This window comes from Pantherophis guttatus, chromosome 1 (assembly GCF_059756535.1).
Source record: "Pantherophis guttatus breed Tessera chromosome 1, ASM5975653v1, whole genome shotgun sequence".
Lineage (NCBI taxonomy): Eukaryota > Metazoa > Chordata > Lepidosauria > Squamata > Colubridae > Pantherophis > Pantherophis guttatus.
Window position 1 is genome coordinate 76,803,035 of NC_142063.1, and position 23,753 is coordinate 76,826,787.

General features: G+C 39.3%; 1 protein-coding gene across 1 annotated transcript in view; it reads left to right on the plus strand.

The window, feature by feature from the left end:
- Positions 1-1,105: 1,105 nt before the first annotated feature.
- The window catches only part of CHRM4 (cholinergic receptor muscarinic 4), a 49,186-nt gene continuing 26,538 nt past the window's right edge, over positions 1,106-23,753 (plus strand). Inside the window, exon 1 of the mRNA XM_034417463.2 lies at positions 1,106-1,877. Coding sequence (XP_034273354.1) covers positions 1,835-1,877 — 43 coding nt within the window. The 5' untranslated portion in view covers positions 1,106-1,834. The remainder of the gene's footprint in view (positions 1,878-23,753) is intronic.

Below are 23,753 nucleotides of genomic sequence, written 5' to 3' on the forward strand. Positions count from 1 at the left end.
GCTGTTCCTTGCTTTTCCACCAATAAATCAATAAACAGACACATTGACATCAACCCAATCTACCAAACACTTAGAATGAAAGAACAACATAAATCACAATCCCGAAGGTAGCATTTAAATACCAATGATCAGGACTCAGAAAGGTATTTAAAGGCCAGTACTCCCGCAGACAAGCACCATCCAAAACACACTGAAGATGTCTCCTCGAATGGGGATGAAACGTTTGATGTTTGTAGCCAAATCACCAAGCTCAGAACTCAAACCAACAACTGCCCAGCCCTGAAAAAGTTAGATAACCCCAGATAAATGCTAAGTAGTTTTTCCTTTTTCAAATCCTTGGGGAGTGAGTAAAGAACTAGTCAAGCCACAACCAGCTTGGTACCTAAATATTAGTTGAGTTGCTCTAGAATGATTAACCCTCATTTCATCTTGCCATATTGCTTCTAAAGACTGAGGGATCCCACAAGTTCATTTGTTTTAGTAGGGAATCCACAGCTTTGCTAGCCATGGGTCTTCGTGTATTTAGATTGTTCTCAAAGAGATCCAATCACTTCTGTATAGAGGGCTTTACGTGGATTCTTAGGACTCTTCCCACACTTGTATCGCCCATTATAATCATCTTTCGAAAGCTTAAAATACAATGGCCCCCATATTACAGATCAGAGGAGATGGAGCTCCGGTATCCGGTCTCAGGTTCCCTCTCAACCCTGGCCAAGGCGAGATCTGACCCAGGGGCTGCCCGTGCACTGCTCCCCAAAAGTCTCCCGCTCTGAGCAAAAAAACAACAACAGCCGCGCCCGTTTTTCAGCCCAGTTCAAGAAGACTCCAGGCAGCTCCGCGTCTTCGGAGCCGGGGAGCGCTTGCGCATTCCGCCCCGCTTCGCGAGCAACCGTCCAGTGCTAAAACTCCCGTCGGGCTCTTCAGCCTTAAGCGGGGCTGCAAGAGCTCAGATCCCTCGCGTGAGGCCCCTGGAACAAAACGGGGCTTTCCCTTCCTTTATCAGGAGCGCAAAGCCGTCGGCGGGTCAACATCCCTTCTTATCCACGACGCGCGTCCCTCCTCCTCCACTTCACTTAGCGAGGGTGTCGGGGTTTAAGAGAGCTCCCAGTCTGCCCAGTTGAGAGAGGCTTAGCCGGCTTGCTTTATTCTCTACCGGCGCACGGGACACGCGGGCTTTTTGCCTCCCTGAACCCAGGTTCTGTTTAAACAAGGTTAAGCGGCGTCCTCGGTTCAGAGCCAGCATAGTGGTGCTTCCCTCACCTGCCAGGGCAAGGGGCAGGCGCGGGGGGGGGAAGGGGGTGTCGCGGGTCTTGGCTCGTTGTTAGTTGGAGACGTCTTTGCTGCGGGTGGCCAAGGGGAGCCTTCCGGACCCTTGCTGTCGTTCCTCCCCCCCCCTTCTTCCCGGCTTCCCCCGGGGGTCCCTGTCCCCCTTTTTTTGGCTACTCAAGGAACCAAAATAGTAGCCCTCGCGGCGACCTAATGATTGGGTGAGGTGCCATTACATCATGTTGCCTGGGCTGCCTCCCTGGTTTTCTCGCGCTGAGGAGAAAAGGGCGCGCGCGCGCTTCTTAGTGGGAGCGGGAAGCACATCTGGGAAACCGCAGGCGGCGGCGACGGCGCGAGGCAGGGAGAGAGCTGCGCGCGGGAGCTTCCCTTCTTCTTGACCAGCCGGGGGCTCCTAACTCCTGGGGAGTAGGGTGGGGGGTGGGGGCTCCGAGAAGACGAGCGTGGAGGGTGACGAGATGCTCCGAGGCAAGTCCCAGGAAGCAGAGCCCGGAGGGCGAGGGGACCACTTTCTCCGCTGACCGCCGCTCGCTTATCCAAGCGCAGGAAAATGGGCTTTGAGAACGCCACGGAGAAGCGCTGGGGGATGGCTGGTAAGTTTTAGCCCGGGAAAGCAAGCGCCTCCTCTTGTCTCGCCTCGCCTGAGGGGACCCGACGGCCGTGCCACTCTTCTTTCCTTAAGGGGCCACCGGGTTACCGTTCACTCAACCCCGCCCGCGGACATCGAGGTAACCCCGGGCAGGCAAGAAGAGAGGAAGCCGCGCGACTCCAACGTCGGCTGCCCTCCTGGCTTCTTTGAGCTGTAGGAACCTCGAGAGCCTCGAAGGGGATCCATGAGTGACCTCTGCCTCCAGACGGAGGACCAAAGCTTTTCGGGGCCACCATCACTTAAGAGAACCCGAAGATCAAGGGGGCCAGCAGGTGTCACGTGGCGTAGAGGCAATGACCTCCAAAAGGCAAACAATTAGGAGGTTTTTTTGGGGGGGTGGGCAATCAGAAGAAAATGTGTGTGTGTGTGGGGGGGGTGTTTCAGAGGGAAGAGAAAGCTGTACTCCTTCCTTTTAACTTTCCTAGATTGCGTTGCCTCTGCTGCTTTCTTTCCTTTCTTTTTTCGTTTTGTTCTTTCTTTCTGATCTTCGAGCGCCCATGTGTTGAGAGGCAAACAGAAAGTGGCATGTTTCCCCACATCTGGTGACCTCCAGAGGTGCTGAATGACAACTCTTTATGCCTCCCCGGTTGGCGTGGCTGTGGGCACCAGTCAGAGAGGGCTGGGATGCGAATCTAAATAAAACGGATGAAGGCCGGTAACTCTCACAATAGCAGCAACAGATCTTGGAATGAGGTGAATAGGGAACAAGGATAATTGAGAGTTGGCACCAGATTTTCCTTTGCTCCACCGAAGTGGGGGGTTGGTTGGTGGGTGGGTGGGTGGGTGGGAAGTAACCTGTAAGAGCAGGAGAGGGGTAGGATAGACTGGCTCTTTGCTTTGATTTTTGGGTTGGCTCAGCAGCAGATACTGCAGTCCTAAACAAGGGGACAGACACCTGACAGCTTAGTCTGAATAAGAATCATTGCATTCTTCATGGTCAGAACTTAATCCTGTAAGGTAATAGAATGGTTTGATCTGCAATGAGAGATATTACCTCTGCATTTAAAAAAAATGTTTGGACAATGACAATTTATCCCCCCTCCATCCCATCCTATATTTGAAAGAAAGTATGGTTCTCCTGGTTGGCTTGAGTCTGAAATAATTATAGGGATCAACTCTCTCTCCCTGCAATCACGGGCCCCTTGTACTTATCTTCCTCCTTTTTGATTCTCCCTCCCTTATTTTTCCAAATCCATGGAAAAGACAGAAACTAATTTGCAAAAATCTCTTATTAGAGAATAAATTTCTGACAACCTATCTACCCCCAAATTAGAGAGTTTAATGCTGGGTCCCTTGACTGAGTTGCCATTTTCAGATCCAGGATTATGTAAATATGGATTATCCTTTTGAATAAACCAGTGCCTTTAAGTAAGAAGAATTTGACAACCGTGGTGGATCTCAAAAAGCTAAGCAAGATTAGATTTACAGTAGTCAGCGCTATAATGAGAGACCACTAGGAAATACCACTAGGCTAACATTTAAATTGGGATTTTTTAAAAAAATCCCCCAAATATTTGCATGCTGTTGCCAAGAAAATTGCTTGGATGTGTCTATGAAATAAAAAGGAATCGATTTTGACTTAATGGAGTAATTACTTACTTGTTTAAGTTGCTTTTTTCATTTCTATTCCACTGTGGACCTTTAGGGGTAGGGAGCGTTGCTCCCTATGGCCAATTAAAAAAAAGATAGGAGTATCTGATTAGTATATTAGCATTTAATGAGTAATACATATATGGAATTCACTACTGTACAGATCACATGGAAGTCTGGATACTTATAGTCATTGATCTTACTCATTACTTAATCACTTTTAAATATTAAAAATGTGACTATCTTAAAACGAACTTCTATCTTATATTAGTAAATGTGACTATAAACACATATAGAAATTAGGTTTACTTGTTTTTATCATTTTAAGAGCACTCTTTCACACTTTCTGCTCCATGGTATTTCAGATATAATTTTCGGCAATAGAGAAGCATCATAACATTAGCCTTGTGGATTTAACTACACGAGAGGAGATATGAGAGAGGCAAAGGTTTCAGAATATGCATATTTACAAAGCTATTTCAGACTAAGGGCAAATAATGAGCTGCAACATGACATATTGTATTTTACTGCAAGCATCATAGTTTTGATGGCAAGAAGGGGGAGCATGTGGATATGCTTGCACTCACAAGCATATTTGCATAGTTGTACCTATTGAAGTATATATGATACATATGGTGGGGAAAGTTGGCTGAGGAGGAACTCATGATCTATATCACAATGCACTAATTTAAACATCAGAGGCAAAGTAATTGATAAATTATTAAAAAGCACTTTTGGTCCAAGGGTATTTGGATATTTGGAAGGGGGGAAACTAATAGTATCCTCTAACATTGCATTTCAAAACTAAAAAGCTGGCTCCACAAATTCACCAAAATAGGATATAAATTGTAATATTTTAAAATATATTTTGGTGTATATTTCTTTCAATAAAACTCAGTTCTGTTGCATTCCATGAAACTTACTCACAAGTAAATAGATACAAGACTGTAGTCTGGAAATCGCAAAATGTGAATGATTTCCTCTCTTCACAGATGCATTCTTTTATTTTTGCCAGTCTTTATTTCCAGGGTATCTGGATACAAATTTCTTTTCTCTGATGACCCATACTTGAACTATATCCATTTATTTGTATATTTATTTTAATAACTATGGCATTGTCCAGAAGTCATTACTCCCTTCTTACTGAAGGATGTAAAATGACTCAAAATAGCCCTGGATAGCATAGATAACATGAGGTCCTAAAATCACAATCTTCCCATTGCTATGAACGTATTTGAACAATGGTTTCGTTTGGCTTCTACTAAAAACTTTTGTATGGCTTACTGTTATAAAGGTGACATGACAATAAATGCCTCTTGATATCTTGGCATCTTAGTAGCCACTTTGTTTCTACTTTCCTCTGCCAAAGAAATGTTGATTTTTTAGAAGTATGTCCTATCATCTATCCACAGAAGTCTGTTGATGATGGTTGGTTACTCTCCAATCATCTATCCACAGAAGTCTGTTGATGATGGTTGGTTACTCTCCAATCATCTATCCACAGAAGTCTGTTGGTGCTAGTAATGGCGCATCAGTTTTACTCAATTTTGTGCCTCCAAGATGTGTTGGATTACATCATTCACAGCTGATATGTCCGATGAATAGACAAGATAGCCAAGGGAGTTATTTATTGTTAGCTGCTTTGAAGACCACTTTTCTCGTTGAAATTGCGTAATAGGAAGCCTATTATTATAGTTGTTATTTTGGCCAAGAATAGTGGCCATACATTTTTAAAACAAAATAGCTACAGGGCATCTAGTTGGGGAAAGGTGATCTTTATAAAAGTGGGCTGATGGAAGTAGAAGTCCCGATTAAGTTAGACGTGAAAAAGTTAGTTAGATCACGTATAAAAAGGCATAAAGTAAAAACATCTGGTGTCACTTCCCATCCCACACATATTTGTGTTAAAATCACACACACACACACAAATATATATACGTTCTTATTACACAAATGCCATGTGCAAAAATAATTGTCCATGTGACGTTGATTTAGAAGATATTTATTGCAGTCGGGCTAATTAAAGATAAATGGAACCCTAATTTGCCAAAAATAACCTGGATTTGGAGATGTGTCAAATAACTTTTATTTTTTAGGTTGCTACATTTGAAATTCAATTACATAAGCTTTTATTAATTGATTCATAAGGTTAAATTTGAAATCTTTTGAAACTCATGGCATGTTCATGACACAAGTGATTGTTAAGTCAGAATGCACAAACATGCATATATATACTTGATTTATCAAATGCAAACCTGATAAAAATTAACATGTTGGTTTTCAGCATATGCTACAACCAAAAATGTTATGTTACTCAGTTTTGTTTGATTACTTGTAAAGTAATCCTAGTTAATGGATATGGAACAAACAGACCAAATCTATTGTATGTCTCATGTTGGTTATACACTAATTTAATTGTCATGATGTTCCTAAACATAACTGGGATTTGTAACTAGGGACAGTTATTAAGAAGCTCATATTCCCAGTGCTACACATAAAGCTACAGTCCTATGTTTCATGATCTACATTTACTAATCTGCTCTAAATTATTTGAATATTACATAGCCCCCTCTCTAAACAAGTGGTAAATATAAATTCTCGGTTTACTTGAAAGCTCCTAATAACAACAAGTCCTACTGATAAAGAAAGCAATGTTAGTTTCAGTTTAGCAAAACGGCCCATATTCTATAAAGGGCTCCATGTGCTAGACAACAAATTACAAGGTACAGATCTTTTGACAAATGTTGTGCCTTAATTCTAGGTAGAATCAAATAGAATAAAAGAGGCGGCACACCTCATGCCACTAATAGAATGGGATCCACTATTTTCATAAGAAAAGGCAAAGAAAAACAAAGATTGGGTAAAGCTCATGTTCAACTGCTTCTTCAAGAGATAATTACTCAAGTGTCTGAATTTAAACGTATCTATTCTCAGGGCCTACCAGGCATACCATTGTGCTCCTACCAAATTGATTCTGGCCCACATGTCATTGGCTGCTGTCGGTTAGCTGAGCAAATTAAGTTGTGTGTTGTAGAAAGAATAGTTCTAATTCCATCACACATTTTGTCCAGTCAGTCACAAATGCAGTCCCTTCTCCTATTGGTGCTTCTGCCAATACAATAGATAGAGTGATAGGGTCAGAAATAAAAATTCTGGGAACAGTCCCCACCTGTTCTCTGCAGGAAGTATCTACCTACCTACCTACCTATCTCTCTATCTCTCTATCTATCATCTATCTATCTAATCTCCACCTTTATTATTTTTATAACTAACTCAAGGTGGCAAATGTACATAATATTCCTTCCTTTTCTTATTTTTATCACAACAATAATCCAGTGAGATAGATTGGACTGAGAAAGAGTGACTGATCCAAAGTGACCCAGCTGGCTTTCATGGCTGAGACAGGACTAGAACTTATAGTCTCCTGGTTTCTAGCCTGATGCCTTACACACACACACACACACACACACACACACACACACACACAAACACACACACACACACACACACATGGTTGATTATATGGGATGTAGTTATTATACTGGAGACAGACTCTAGGATAATGATATTAATACAATACACTTAAATAGGTTTTCTTAGTTTAATCATATACTGACTCCACTGAATGAATATGATTTTCTTTTTGTAGGTTTTTTTTCATCTAAATAAAGAGATTAATCATTAATATACTTTCTTTCAGAATCATTACACTTTTTTCAAATAAAATCAAGCTGCCTGCTAGAGTCTATTCATCTATTTAGTTAAGATACTGTATCTGAATATCTTCATTTGTGAGATTTTATTGACAAGAAAGGGAAAGCTGGAGCTTGCTAGTAATTTGTTTCTTTGAAATGCAAAGTTAAAAACTGAGTTGCATATCACTTTCCAAGTTATGTACATTACCTGAACTACATGGGTGCGGGTGTGTGTGTGTGTGAGAGAGAAAGAGATTGTAAAATTCAAACATGCACTCTCATAACCTTCAAACCAAGTAAGATGTTCACAGAAATGCTAGTTTATGAAAAACTGGCTAATATGTATAAGAACAAGTTGATGTTTTACAGGCTGTTGAAAAAAATAGATGTCTGAGATCAAAGTCTAAGAAATGGGAGGTATTCTCAGCCCTTTCAGTTATCCAGCATTGCTCTGTGTGTTTAGCTGGATAATGAGTTTTCAATCATTGCTTGAATTGCATAAACTCCCCTTGGAAGACACAGCAAGGTGGGGCTATCAGTTGCTTCCAAGGTGAGCAATGAGGACTTGACAGTTGCAACTTGAAGCAGGGTTGGTATAATGCATTAGTTATGAATATTCAGTATAACTTTGGAAAATCTAAATTCTCATTCTCAGCTCAGCCACAAACACACTAAATAGCATTAACAGAGGGCTTCTCGTTTCATTTGTCTCAGCGTTGCCTCCAAACTGTAGACACCTGCTGCAATTTATGCACAATATTGCAAAGCTTATAAGCTACCTGTAAAGATTATTAGCCATAAGAAACAATATTGGATAATAATACCAAGTAACCAAAAAAGCAAGATGAAAATGGTGTCAGCTAGGGCCGGGCAAGGTAGTTTATCTTAGCTGAATGGAGGATCTCTTCTAATTAGTTGCTCCACAACATAAACCTTTGATGGAAAAAAACCAAGGAACAGTTTTTTCCCCTTGGCATGCATATATCTACTTTAATTGTTTCAAAGCTGTTCAATCTGCAAATAGCAATCTTGAATCTCACAGTGTCCCATTATATGGATTTTAAATAGGAGATCTTAATGGTTAGGATGTTTATATGGGGCAGAAAGAATAGAAAAACAACCATATTTCATCGGCTAGTTGCTCCCTATCATCTGAGGCAAAATCACTGTATCAATATTCAGGCTAGAGTGAGCCCTATAATTAGATAAAACAGATGCTTCAAGCAGTAAATTCTGAGATTGAGGAACACAACGCAGATGCAGGAGGATGTAGTTCAGTGTATCGTGTGTCCTTTTAAGATTGCTGATCTCAGGTACAGTGCAGGATCTTATTGCTACTGTCCTTTCTAGAAATGGTGAGGGCATAATGTTGATTGAGCTTTTTGCCTTTTGCCCCAGACAACAACAAATTTTGAGATGGCCATATTAAGGAGCAACATTGTTTATGCCAGGATATTGCTGCAACCTGGTAGGATTGTTCCAATAATAGGGAATTGTAGGATTGTATTTACGGTATGTGGAAAAGGCCTTGGGAGACTAGCAAAGAAATGCTGCCCAGGAAATGGTCAAATAAGAGACAGCTTAGCCTGCAGCTCTATAGTGAACAGGATGAGAGGCTTAGAAGGGATCCTCCCAAGTTTCCAAGACTGTAAAGAAGATGGTAGGAGAATTGTACTCTCAGACCTGCAAGATTCTATTAATCTTGCTAAGCTAAGATTCTTAAGCTTTACAAGAAAGTAGAATTAGCTGGTCATATTTTCTGTCTCATCTGACTGGTAAGGCTGAGAGTTTAGCCAGTTTCCTAAACCACTATATGATGTTGTTGGGCTACACAGTTGGTGGAATCAGTGCTACAGAATTAGCATCCAGATGGGACCTGTTAGTACAGTGCAGAACAATCTTTTCCCATAGACATTCATGGAAAAAAGCCACAGCCAAAACATTGTGGGAAATCATAAATCATGTGAACGTGCCATCCCATGTAGTGCCTCTATTCACTAACATGAAGAATAGTGCCTCTATTCACTAACATTAATCTGTCTTGAGGGGGTTGCAATGGGGACAACAGCTGGGACAGATGTAGTAGAGCAGCGTTTTAGAAAAGGAAATGTTTTTTAGGAAAAGAAAGGATATGGTTATCTCATTTTCAACTTACAGAACATGGAATGGTAACAAAGACTTCTATGCTAAATACAGGATTTTCTTTTATTAATTAAACATAAAATTATTAGGAAACATTTTTATGATGCTTCTAAATTTGTGATTATCATGCCAAACCAGCATTCCACTATTCAAATAAATGTATTTACAGTGTGCCATCTACTTGAGATTGCAAAAACAGATATAAGGGATGTGTCAGGTATTTAGTAAATTATAACAGTGTCAGCGTTCCAGAAAACCCCTGACTCCCAGTAAAGACATGGAAGCAGGCATTTTCCAAAGTTCTCTTTATTAGAAATAGGTAAACTGGCACATCTGGGAAATCCCGAATCTGAAAAGTCCGGGCTTTCCTTCAGTAATTCAAAGCTCCCAAAACCACCCCTTTCTCCTCAATCGATCACATGCTCCAATCAACATCCATTCCATCTCGACCCAGTAACTGACCACTCCTCCTCCAGATGCTGGATCACCCAGACCTTGACTGACAGGAAGAATGCTATTATGTCTACTAATTCCCCTCTCCTAAATCCCCCCTCTTACTTTCCCACACATGAGGAGGTAGCAGCATTGAAGCTTCTGGCCTAATATGGCTTCCAAGGCTGACAAACAGTTGATAGTGAATTATATTCAGATGAATTATTATTCTGCAGAATTATTTTATATCTTCTAATAATACCGGTATTAAGCAATCAATTGCACAACCTTTCTTCTTGCAGAAATACAAGTAACTTAAAATCAAAATCAAAAATTTGTTTTGTTAAAATCTGTGAATTTGTTAAAAATGGTTATTTTGGCTTTCTTGAGATTTTCCTCCAGGAGACTTTTAAAATCAATACCAATATTTCTAGACACAACTCACTTTGTCTTCTGCTTAAGTGGCATTTTGAAACACTGGCTGAAATACTACAATGTTACGCTATTCAATTAGCCCATGCACTAATTAGTTGTGAGTCCAGCCATAGTAATTTATTTGCCTTCTCCTGTAGTGAATGTTGCTTGGCTCTAATGATCCCTTTGGTTAGGTGGCTTCTGAACCTTTAATTTACTAGATTAATTCCTTTCCATATTGCTTCACTAGAACATGTTTTGGTATTTGTTTCTCTACATATGTTTAGAGCAGTGGTGAAATCCAAATATTTTTACTACCGGTTCTGTGGGCGTGGCTTGGTGGGTGCGGTGTAGCTTAGTAGGCATGGCGTAGTGGGCATGGCAGTGGAAGGATACTGCAAAATCCCCATTCCCGCCCTACCCTGGAGCCAGCCAGAGGTGGTATTTGCCAGATCTCCAAACTGCTCAAAATTTCCGCTACCAGTTCTCCAGAACCTGTCAGAACCTGCTGAATTTCACCCCTGGTTTAGAGTGATCCATTGTCTGAGTTTGTGTGAATATTTTTCTTTTTTCATATCACTTTGTGGGTTTCTGCCCATGATTCTCGGCCAGAATATGTAAGGCAATTATCTCTTGTCCTGTGCACAGAACTTTACCACTCACCTAAAATCCCCACGTACTTTAAGATAAAACTTTTTTTATGCTTTCAAGTCAGTTTTATTTACTGGCAACATATCAGTGGTTCACCATTAGTATTTTCTTCTTAGGGCTGAGAGTCCAAAATCACCCAACTGGCTTCTTGTTTAAGGCTAGACTAAAATTCATGATCTCCTAGTTTCCAGTCTAGTGGCTTTAATCACAACACTAAACTAGTTCTCTTACAGAACTTTATAAGGATATTGTTGTTGTTATTTTCTTCTCAGATGAGCTTTCCACAGTGGTTAAGGATGAATAATACCATAGACTGCTATAGCATTAGGACTGATTTTCCAATGCTTGGATTTTACTGCTGCTCTCAGGTCTATATTCTCCTATGGCAGGCATCATCAAACTTGGCAGCTTTAAGACTTGTGGACTTCAACTCCCAGAATTCTGGGAGTTGAAGTCCACAAGTCTTAAAGCTGCCAAGTTTGAAGACCTCTGTCCTATGGTCTACTTATACTATGAAATTCTGCTGTTGAAATGTTGCTGAATGGCATGCAAAGTGATCATTGGGTGCCACATACAGAAAAGTGGAGCAAGTTCTTTGGAACAATCCTGAAATCTATTTTGAGAAGCAAAGATTACTGGAATACTTTTATGAAAAAGACATGTGATCCATCCAGCTAATCACAGTCAACAATGAATGAGTGGTAGACCAAAGGTCTAGGAATCCAAGACTTTTCTTACCCTTCCATTAACAAAGTATCACTTATCTGGATATATTGGAAATTGGTTCACAATTCCATCAGGCTTCTCTCTTCCATCTCTCATGAATAATATCTATATCATCAACTTCCATGGCTACAGTCATGGAGTCCACGAATCAAGTATATGCTTTGCAGGCAGGAGTCCCTGAATTCAATCCTTAGTATTTCAATTAAAAAAGACTTGGGAACAAGCAACATGTAAGACTTTTGCCTGAGATGCAAACTGCATAATATGTTAATATGTGGCACGCAGCTGTCTGCTGTCTCTTATTTTTTCCGCAGTAGACTACTTTGGATCAATCAGATTGTGTGTGTAGAGAAATTTAATTCTTCCCAAATGTTCTTTGATTACAAAATTATTTTGAATTCTTACTGCATTGTATTTTTGCTATTGTTTAAAACTTCATTGCCCCCAAATATGTGTATGTGACTGATCCTGCCTATGAAGATCCCTTTTATTTAGGGATAGACAGAATTAAGTTTTCTCCTTCACAGTGATTATGCTGTAGATTCCAGTTGCCCAATTTGTAAGTGGAAGCCCCCAATACAGTTTATATTTATTTATTGTTTCAACATATATATGAGTCTGGTGGCTCACAAACAATTAAAACACAATACAAAATACCAAAACATTATATGATTAACAATAAAAACAATCTAAAAACCATACAGCAAAATCCCTAGCCAAGGTATTCTAACATCCATTAACAATAATAAATAAAGCCACTGCATTGACTCTCCTTATGCCCTATGGCAAAACCATGTTCACAGGATCTTATGGAATGCCAGCAGGATTGGGGACAGTGTAATCCCTGGGAGGAGGATGTTGTGTGTGAGAACCACAACAGAAAAGGGTCTTTTCCTGGATCCCATCAGATAACAGTCCCCAACCAATGGGACCCAGAGTGGCCCTGTCCTGCTAGACTTGATGTGATTGGAGAAAGGAAGTCCATCAAATAGCTGATTCAATGCCATGAAGGGCTTTATAGGTCATCACCAGCACTTTGAACTAACTGGCAACTACTGCAGCCTGAACAATAGAGGTGTAATGTGTGCCAACTGAGGTATGTACTTAACTGCTTGTTGTGCAGCTGCATTTTGCACCAGACAAAGCTTCCAAATATTCTTCAAGGACATCCCCATGGGGAGTGCTTTGCAGTAATCAACATAGGAAGTGACCGATGCATGAGTGATCATGAGCAGGACCTCTTGGTCCAGGAACAGTCACAACTGTCACATAATATGTAGTTTGTGATAATTGACTCCTTTATCTATGTTCTCAGCTATATCTACTTCCTCCTTTACTTGGACTGAACTCTTCCAGTATACCAGCAGTTTCAGCTTTGCCTGCTATAAATCTTTTAATTTAGGATTAAAATCTTATGTTAAGACAAATTCTTTTGATGTTCCAAATCTATATGCACAGTAAACCTGGGAAAACATTAATTACTGTAAAGTTAATGGACTTCGGTTTAAAGTTACCTTGTACTTACTTGAATTAGTGAGTGCTGGGTAAGAATAAAAATCCTATGAGAATTTATTCCTGGTTTTTTTTTCTTTTTTCCTCTTTTAAATTTTTGAACTGTTGTTTGATCAATTGAACTACCATTCCTTTGAGCTAAAACTGTTTTGATGTAGTTTTATATTTCTGTCTAGTTTTGTAGCACTCTTACTAACAGATGTTGAACAAAGAGAAGGATAGGGAATCTTAACTAACAAACATCTGTTTTTTGGGTGGTCCTATGTTCACAGGATCATGGGGAAAATGGTCATTCTGCTGACCACCCCTTTGGTATTGGATCCCAAATAGGAAGGCCATTCGCACATCCCCAAAGAAAAAGGGGAATATTGCATTTGCTAATTCATACCAATTAAAGCACATTAGAAATAATTATGATTTAATTATGATACTTTTATATAGAGGGATATACTTCTCTGTCTTATTCAAATACAATAATCCTCTGGCATGAATTTGTCCTCTTGACACCCTGCAAATATTGAGTAGGGTACATGTTCACTCTCTCTAGAACTCTTTGAAAGAAACTCACTTCAGTTCTCCATAAATTAACACTTTCTAGTAAGAGAGAATTGTGCTAGAAACTTAATACTGAATCTGATGACCTTTGTCTATCTAACTAAATTAGGCCCTTCTGGGGTAGAAAAGAAAAAGAAAGCTTCCCTTTAGTTTCTTCCTGACCACCTGCAGCATACATATCAACAGGATCAGTTTCCCATCATTTTCTATGTTATTATTATTTTTTTGTTCAGTCCTTTGGTTGCATTTGACTCTTTGCATGTATCAATAACTGCTTCTTAGAATTTGTCTAAGTTTATGTTTGTATCATTATGCTAGTATCTAGCTGTTTTGTGCATCCGCTTCCTTATCTGTTGCTTTTAATTTTTCCAAACATCAGGATCTTGCCTTTCCAATTCCAATTAGGTATCCAAAATATCTAAGATTTAGCAATAGCAATAGCGTTTAGATTTATATACCACTTTACAGTGCTTTCCATCCTTCTCTAAATGGTTTTACAGAGTCAGCATATCTGGGTCCTCATTTTACCCAACAATCTGGGTCCTCATTTTACGCACTTTGGAAGGATGGAAGGCTGACTCAACCTTGAGCCTGGTGAGATTTGAACTGCCAAATTGCAGGCAGTCAGCAGTCAGCAGAAGTAGCCTGCAGTACTGCACTCTAACCACTGTGCCACCGTGGCTCATTTTACATTTAGGATTAGGATTAACCTAGTTTTACTCTGTTTAAGACTTAGTGGACTTTAAAACCTGCTTTTCTTAGATCTAAGGCTTTCTCAACAATTTTCTCCAGCACCACAATTCAAAAGCACTGAGTTTTCTTGGTATAGCATATGTGATGGTCCAGCTTTCAAAGCCCTATTACAACAGGGAAAGCCCTGATTTTCACCATACATCTTTGTTGGTGGTGTGATCTGGTAATATTTTTACCAGGTCATGGTCCCAAGCAATAGGATGTCTCTTTAATTCATGGCTGTAGTTACTATCCCTTTGAATTTTTGAACATAGGAAGAATTTTTTAAAAATCTGTTACTACTTTGGCTTCTTCTCCAGCTACTTGCATTTGGTTGGCATTATCTGTGACATAACCTTAAGATTTTTTGTTTTACCATTGAGCACTAGAACACATGTTTCCATTCTCAGTGAGTGATTCCTTAAGTCATCCTTATTTCCAGTTATCAAAGTGATCTTATCAGTGTATCTGAAATTGTTGATGTTTTCCTTGGTCATATTCGTTCTAATTGTATTTCTTCTGACTCAACATTTCTCACAATATATTCTGCAAACAATATACATTATAAAGGACAGTATATAACTGTGTATACTCTTTCCTGCATTTCACCTAGTTGCTTCACATTTCATTCTGGCTGTTGCTTCATCATACAAATTCCTCAACAGGAAACTGAGGTAGCCCAGTGCCTCTATCTTTTTAAGGGCTACATACAATTTGTTGCAATGTGCACAAGGTCTGCTTCTGGCATCTTTTACTTTGCAGGTTGCCCCTAGTAAAATGCTTCTCTTTTTTGCAACCTGTGTTCTGCTTACTGGTCCAATCCTTGCTTTGACCGATCAGCAGCATAGCTGCAATCAACATAATCAGGAAGCAATTGTAGCTTTAATATTTTGGAATAAGGATTAACTGCCTACAAAGCATATCATTAAACAACCTAGCTTGATTTTCAAATCACGCATACAAATCACGCATACAAAAAATTGCTGAAACTTAGAAAAGAGTTCACATACAGCAGAGCAAAACAGAGAAAACACTCTCCGTCCAACTAGCATACCAGATAATTCAATCTGATACAATTTTAATTGGCATAGGTTTCTTTCTATTCACAGGTCTATTTTGATCACAATTACCGTAATGGTATTCTCTTCTGATGATTTAGCTGACACCCAAATCTCTTGAAAATCCATAAGGGTTCTGTTATAGGTTGGAAAGATATAGCTTAGACATAAACCGCTGTGCATTGAAATTAATATATACCAGTTGTTGAACACAGGACTGTTATATTTCCAGGCGAGCAAAGAGCTAGACTCTCATGTTAAAAAGAAAAATGCTAGTATTGTATATGCTAAAATAAAGACTAAGACAGAACCAATTATTGTGAAACAGAAAAGAGCTAAACCATGATTTACTACCTCTCCCAAATTCTCAGGAATCTTACAATGTAATCTGTAATAGCCAGCTCCTTATTTTTTTGCAGTTGCAAATAAATTCATCGTTATTGCTTTTTGTAATTGTAATATTGCAATATTACAATTTGGCCATTAGCTCTTTTGTCTATCAGCTGAGGGTAACATGGGATAAGATATATTTTTAACTTTTACTGGCTATGGGACTAGATCAGCCTTTCTTTCCCAAACTAGTTCTTACAGTGTGGTATACTACAGCTCCCATCATTCTAGCCGGGGTGAGAACAGCTGGTCTACAGTGGCAAAATAATTTTTGTGTTTTTCTAACAATCAGGTTTAATGTTCTTATAGCATCCATCTTAAAAAAAAAAGAAGCTATGCAATTAATTAACCAGAAGCACTTTGTGTCCCAATACTTAACTGGATTCTGTCATGATATATTTTTTATATCTCTACAAAAAGCTAGAAGAATTTCTCCCTTTAGAAGAATGGCTGGTCTGTTCCAGAGGGCGAAAAACGTATCAAACATTTCATGTTTATGCCTCGATGAAAGCCATTGATTAAACTGTCATGCCTTCAGCATCTCTTAGAAGCAGACATGATAGTGCAGAATGCAGTAGCTCACCAGGCGATGGAAGCTATGCCCATTTGCTCAAACAATAGCTTTTAGTTATTCATTTAGATCTTGAAAAGCCTGGATAGTTTTAGATTATGATGCAGTTCACTCAACACAGTAAACCATAGCATGGCCAATGGTGATATCCAAATTCTGAACAGAATTTCCATAATATATCCAAGAAAGAGCATCTTAATTGCAATATCTGCTTGTAAGCTTAATTACCAAAATCATGGTGATTTCCTTTCAATCTCCCAAGAAACTAAAGGGAGAAAGGAGCATCTTAAAAATGAGGATACTTCACCTATTAATTTTTCTCTTCCCTCAGCTGTCCTAAACTTAAAACAAGCACAGAGGTTAATGTCAGATACTTGATATTAGCCAATGGAAATTGTAGGTTGTCATGTTATCTAATGTAAATCGCAAAGCTGAGTCCAGTGTATCATGTATACACAAACTTCATTTCATTGAAATTTCAATCCTAAACCTGTAAATCCTGTAAATTTGTCTCTCAATTGTGAGAAACTTGTACGTGTTTTTTTTTAAATGTTCTTTCTTTTAAACAATAAAGTTTATATTAAAAAAACAAAAACCCTGCCCTTTAAAAAAGGCATTACATAAAAAGAGACAAAGCTTCAGTCACATGATCATAGCCACTATTTTAACTTTTTTTTATCCCTTCTTGAAAAAATGTAATTCGCTGGCAGTGGATTTGCACATAACCATGCTTATTATTACTGATGTATTAGTTGGATTTATATCCCATCTTTCCTTCAGGAAGTTAATGAGAAGAAGTCTGAGAATATGTGACCTATCCAGACACATGCAACTATTGCAAGATAGTATAACATTAATACTGTTTTGGATGAACCCTTTAAAGCATGGGTGTCAAACTCAAGGCCTGCGGGCTGGATTCGGCCCGCTAAATCTGGCCTGCGGGGCTGGCCTGGAACTATCAAAGGACTGGCCTGCAGTGCCTCTGCCGGCCAAAACAGGCCACAGGGAGTGCCCCACAGCCCATTTTGGCCTCCCTGGCCTCCAGCACCACTCTCACAGGGCCTCCGCGCAGTCTGTTTTTGGCCGGCAGAGTGCTGCAGGAGGCCATGGAAGCTGAAAATGAGGTGCGCGGCCGGCAGGGTGCTGCAGAAGGCGTCAGTCCTGTCTTTCTCTCCTGCATCTGTCCCGTCTGTACCACCAGCCCGCAGAGTCCATTCCGTCTGTCCCTCCTGCAGCACCCTGCCATTTTGGCTGGCAGGGTGCTGCAGGCGACGTCTGTCCCGTCTCCCCCCCACTCCCCGCACCGACACCCCCCCCCCCGCTGGCCCGCAGAGAGGAACTACAATGCTGATCCGGCCCTAGAAGAAATCCAGTTTGACACCTCTGCTTTAAAGGGATGTTCCTTTTAAAACAATGGAAATAAGAGTTCAACCCTTCTCATGACTTATGTGTATTTTATCAGGACTGTATTTGCAATATGTGTTATATTTTCATGTGCATTTTATGCAACTGTTTGTTATGATGCTTGTTGCAAGATTTGAAGAGAAGTAGTCCTCAAACCCCTGCTTTTAGGAAATCGTATTCTTTTGTACTCTGAATTTCCACTCCTTCCTTGTTGCATATAATATAATCTTGCTTATATGATAACCATGCCCTCTGATTAACCCTCAGAAAGTTCCTGCCAGGGGTCAGGAGTTTAACTAGTGAGACATTGCACATATCTTCTTATTCTTCTTGTTCGTGGACTGACCTTTAAGTATCACTATAGAAATAGGGCAGTCAGAAAAGGTTCCTGGTTTTGCACTAAGAGGAATACTCAAAAAGATTCAAAGCCAGCGCTTTTTCCTGCTTTGTCACAGAAACTTTCCAATATCTATGCCGAACAAAAATTACTGTTTAGCTGCTGTAAAGAACCAAGCAGTTAAAGGAAGATCAAGCAGCACTGACTAAGTTGAGAGCTGCAAAACTCATGAGGCTAATTCAAGAATGTTCTTCAAAGAAGGGTTTATTTAGAGAAAGCAAAGAAATAAAAATGATGGATTTGAAAGAAACATATCATTAAGTTAATGAGTAATTATTCTTTTTTAGATGTTAAAGGTTATTTAGCAAGCTAGTTAATTTGCAAAAAAAAAAACACCCACTAAATATACTTCAAACAGATGCAAACATTTCCTTTCTTCAAGAAACAACAGGTTTCTATGTCACTGTATAACTACACCGTGCATATCCAATATACAGTATATGATCACAGAAGAACCTAAGAGATATTCCTCGGTTATCAGGGGCTCACCTTTCTTACATAAAAGTCTGGGTAAAACTTGGCAGTTTCCTGTTTCGCAAAAATATTTCTTCTTCTTTGAAGAAAACCTGGATGTGAATCACTAAAAAGTTGTGTTGTTTAGTGGATAAAATCATTCTCATTCACTCCGAGTTGGAAGCTGGATGGACGGAAAATATTGAGGAGACAGTGATGACATCTTCAGTTGTTATGTGGGAGGTTTTTAAGCCTATGGATCGCAAGAAAGTAGACAGACTCCTGTGTGATCTTACATCTACCAAATGTGGATTGTATTCCCACTCTACCCAGGTAATAAAAGCGGCCAGAGGCAGGACTGAAGGTTGTGATCAACACACTCTTGAGGTAGAAAGAGATGGCAAATACCATTAAGTAGGCATGATCTATCTGCTCCATAAGAAAAAAAACGGACACTTACCATCCTATTTTTGATGTTCCCTTCGTGTGGATGGGCTGCAGTTTCAGAGGGTTCTGGAGGATCAGATTATCTAGACCAATGGCAGTCTAGATTATTGTTCATTCTCTTGAATGATCTATAATGGGACTCGAGATGAAGGTTTATGACCTTGGTTTTCCTTCTAGATCTTTCATGGATTTCATACTGTTGATCACAGCATCCATCTGGACCACCAGTGAGTATAGAGAGTTAAAGGCATGGTATTTATTTATTTCTTCAATTATATAGCCGCCCATTTTTCCTACCTGAGTGAGCATATCCAGATAGTGTTTGTGGAGGTGGGGTAAGAAAAAGGTTGAACTTGTGGATACTTCATTACAGAGTAGTTCAGAATTCCCTTTCCCGTCCTACATTAAACCATTGGAAGAAATCATCCAACAATTCTGGATGTTACTAATATGCAGATGATATTCAGTTATGTTTCTCCACCCCATGTCTGATGAGAGGTATGGTGAAAGTCATAATGAGGTTCTGGGTGGGGGGGGAACAAGCTTAGATTCAACCCAAAAGATGGAGTAGCTGCTGATTCAAAGGCCAATTGAATCCAAAACAGTACAGGTAGTTTTCATTGAGCAACTGCCTCATTTAGTAATTGTTTGTAGTATAAAGGAGATAAAGAAAGACCAGACCTTGCATTTACAACCTTTGTAGGCTTGTAAAGCAAAGGAAAGCTGAACAAGGATCATAAGCAGTCACAATTAGCTGTCTCTTCACTTAATAACTATGTTGCCAGTCCCAATTGTGGTCAGTAAATGAGGACTACCAGTATCATCTTTGACTGCTGATAGACCTGTATCATCTTTGACTCCACTCCCAGGAGGAATTAATTTGGCAATGTGGTGTCCTCCTGGCTTCGTAGCTCATATTGAAAGAACAAATGGAGATTGTGACTGGGAGGGCTTTTACACAGCTTCAGTTGGTTTGCTAGTTGTGGTTTTACCCTGACTGCACTGAAAGTGTTCACTTATGCCCGTTTCACTGCTCAATCAGAACACTGTTCTTAGTTCTACATGACGCTGCCGTGGAAACTTCAGCTGCTCCTGAATGTAGTGGCATGGGTAGTTAGTGGTGAATCCAGGCTAATAAATCCTGGTCAGAATAGAATAGAATTCTTTATTGGCCAAGTGTGATTGGACACACAAGGAATTTGTCTTGGTGCATATGCTCTTAGTGTACATAAAAGAAAAGATACATTTGTCAAGAATCATAAGATACAACACTTAATGATAGTCATAGGGAACAAACAAGCAATCCAATATGGGCTTCATAAATTTGACTATAAACTATATTTTATTGATACATGCTATAACAGTGTTTTTTCAACCTTGGCAACTTTAAGATGTGTTAATTTCTTTTCCCAGAATTCCCCAGTCAAGGTTAAAAAATGCTGGGCTACAGTAATAGAAACAGACCCCTTAAAAAGTGTGTTTACAATACCCAGGCAATAAGAACTTTGAAACATAAAGCTTTCAGCTAGTTGTAAAGCTTAACGTTTATTCTTCACTAGAGTCTTGAATTTCAAAATATGTCATTCCCCAAAGAGAAACTTGGCTGATTATACACTACACACATTTATGAGAAACAAACTTCCCGCCCCACCCCCCTAATCCGCATAATGTAATTTGGATCATGACAAGTAATTTTTATCTTTGATGTGAATTGCATGTGTGGCTAATCAAAAAATTATTTGAAGATTAGCTTCATCTTCCTAATAATTTCACATTTGGGTTATAAAAGAGGTAGACAGTACAGATCCATCAGTTAACAGACATACAGAAAATCCACCTAAACTAGAAAGCAGATTATAGTTATCCAAACAATGATATGTCTGGAGGGTTCTCAGCAAGGATTAGCCTCAAGTGCTTCAGATGGCAATATGGAATCCAGCACACATGTTACAATGATTAACAATTTTATATTATAGTTTGTTCATGAATTTATAGTCACATATTTGACTATAAATCCATACAAATCCATATCTGGCTGCATTACAGTATTTTGGTTCATTTAGCAAGGCACAGGAAAAGTTATGACTAGAAGTCTATGTTTATAATTTATGTTTTTGCCCTACTTCAAGGAATGTCTGATCCTTAAAGACAAATAGAGCATCTAATTGAGCATCTAAACAAAGTAGTTCATCATTCAGTTTAAGAGTTCAAGAAGCTAACAATGACTTAGAACAACTTGAAATATATAATACAACGTAATTCCATATCAACGCAACTGCTATAGACATAATGTCTCCAATGTAGGTTTCCTAAAAACATTTTGTTAGACACTCTGAGATACGGATGCTAAGCTAGATGGAATATTGGTTACTTTAATTTAATAAGTATCCTCTTATGATGTTATCTTACTTGTAACTTGATACTATTTAATATGTGTAAATACTCAATTCTTAAAAGTGCTCTTATTAAAATTGAGAACTATATAATAAAGAGTACTTGGACACATACATTGTGTGGTATAAATGCTTAACATTAGCATTTATGAATATTAAACTGATCACATTCTGATGGTTTGGAAAAGATGGGAGGAAGTGTTTCATTTCTAGCAAAGCAATGCTAGGTGCTTTAACGAATTGAAAGCTAAGTCTGTACTTTCAAACCCTTTCCCTTAGTCTAATAGGCATAGAGCTGGCTTTATGGGGAAGAAAGGGCACTTCACACATGCATGGGGACTCTTGAGATTTTATTATCACTTCATGAACATTAGAGGATGAAACGTATTATGAAAACTGGCTCCTGCATTGTGCTCCATCCCATTATCAAAATCCTTGTAACAACAAGCTCAAAGTGGCAGCTTAATTTTAAAAAATGTAATGTGAAGTATCAATTAAGTATAAAATATTCCACCCATGAGACACCCAAGATGTCATTACCGAATAAGCAGCATTGTTTTTAAAAATTGCCAGATACTGATAATGTTCCTACAGCTGCTAATGGAAATGATTAGTATTGTTAATCCAGTTTTACATAATCTAACTGGATCCAAATTTATGTAAATAGGTACATAAAATGCCAACAATATTGTTGAATTGGTCAGTGGTTTCCATCCCCTTGGAGAAAACAACTTTTGAATATAAGTGACCCCAAAGTGCAAATTTATGAATTGGATTAAATGCAGGTTCATATTGTGTGTGTATGTATCAGAGAGAGACAGACAGACCAAAAAAAAAGGGAGGGGGGTTAACATTGGGATTGTAGCATGTGAGAAAGGGTTCTAACCATTACTTTTGCCCAACTATGGAGCCTTGCACAAAGTATTTTTCTGAAGTTGTTTTTGTCCTGGATGAAAGATATCCTTAAAACAAGAGCAATTTTTATTCTGAAGCAGTAGTGTTGTTTTGTCATTGTTATTATTATTACTGGATGGTAACAGAGAGAGCAAACATTTAGCACAAAGCCACAAATGTATTTAACTTAATATATTAGTTGGCTTTGGTTCAAAATTGGGAAAGGAGGTAGGCAAAGATGTATACTGTCGCCCTGCCTATTTAACTTATATGCAGAGCACATCATGAGAAAGGCGGGGCTAGATGAATCAAAAGTTGGAATTAAGATTGCCAGGAGAAATATCAACAACCTCAGATATGCAGACGATACCACTCTAATGGCAGAAAGCGAAGAGGAACTAAAGAGCCTCTTGATACGAGTGAAGGAGAGTGCAAAAGTTGGCTTGAAACTCAACATTAAGAAAACTAAGACAAATGGCATCTGACCCTCTCAATTCGTGACAAATAGATGGGGAAGGAATGGAGGTAGTGACAGATTTTATTTTCCTGGACTCCAAGATCACTGCAGATGGGGATTGCAGCCAAGAAATTAAAAGACACTTGCTCCTGAGGAGAAAATTACACAGCATACTAAAAAGCGGAGACGTCACCCTGCCAACAAAAGTGCGTATAGTCAAGGCTATGGTTTTCCCAGTTGCGATGTATGGCTGTGAAAGTTGGACCATAAGAAAGGCTGAGCATCAAAGAATTGAGGCCTTTGAACTATGGTGCTGGAGAAGACTCCTGCGAGTCCCTTGGACTGCAAGGTGATCAAACCAGTCAGTCTTAGAGGAGATCAACCCTGACTGCTCTTTAGAAAGCCAGATCCTGAAGATGAAACTCAAATACTTTGGCCACCTAATGAGAAGGAAGGACTCACTGGAGAAGAGCCTAATGCTGGGAACGATTAAAGGCAAAAGAAGAACGGGACGACAGAGAACGAGGTGGCTGGATGGAGTCACTGAAGCAGTAGGCATGAGCTTAAATGGACTCCAGAGGATGGTAGAGGACAGGAAGGCCTGGAGGAACATTGTCCATGGGGTCACGATGGGTCAGACATGACTTCACAACTAACAGCAACAACAGAATTGGTTGGCTTTGGACACTTGAAATCAGCAAAATGTGCTTCTCAGTCAAGATATTTTAAAGTGAGCTGAAACTATGGCAATGATGTGTGTCTTCCATATATTCCTGGGACATTTTTTTGCTAAAGTTTTCTGAGAGTTCTAGAATAGTCCTATGTGAAAATGTATAAAATAATTTGGTGTAATTTAAGTATGGTAATTGCTTCTTTGAATACCAACCTCTTACATGTAAATCTTGAT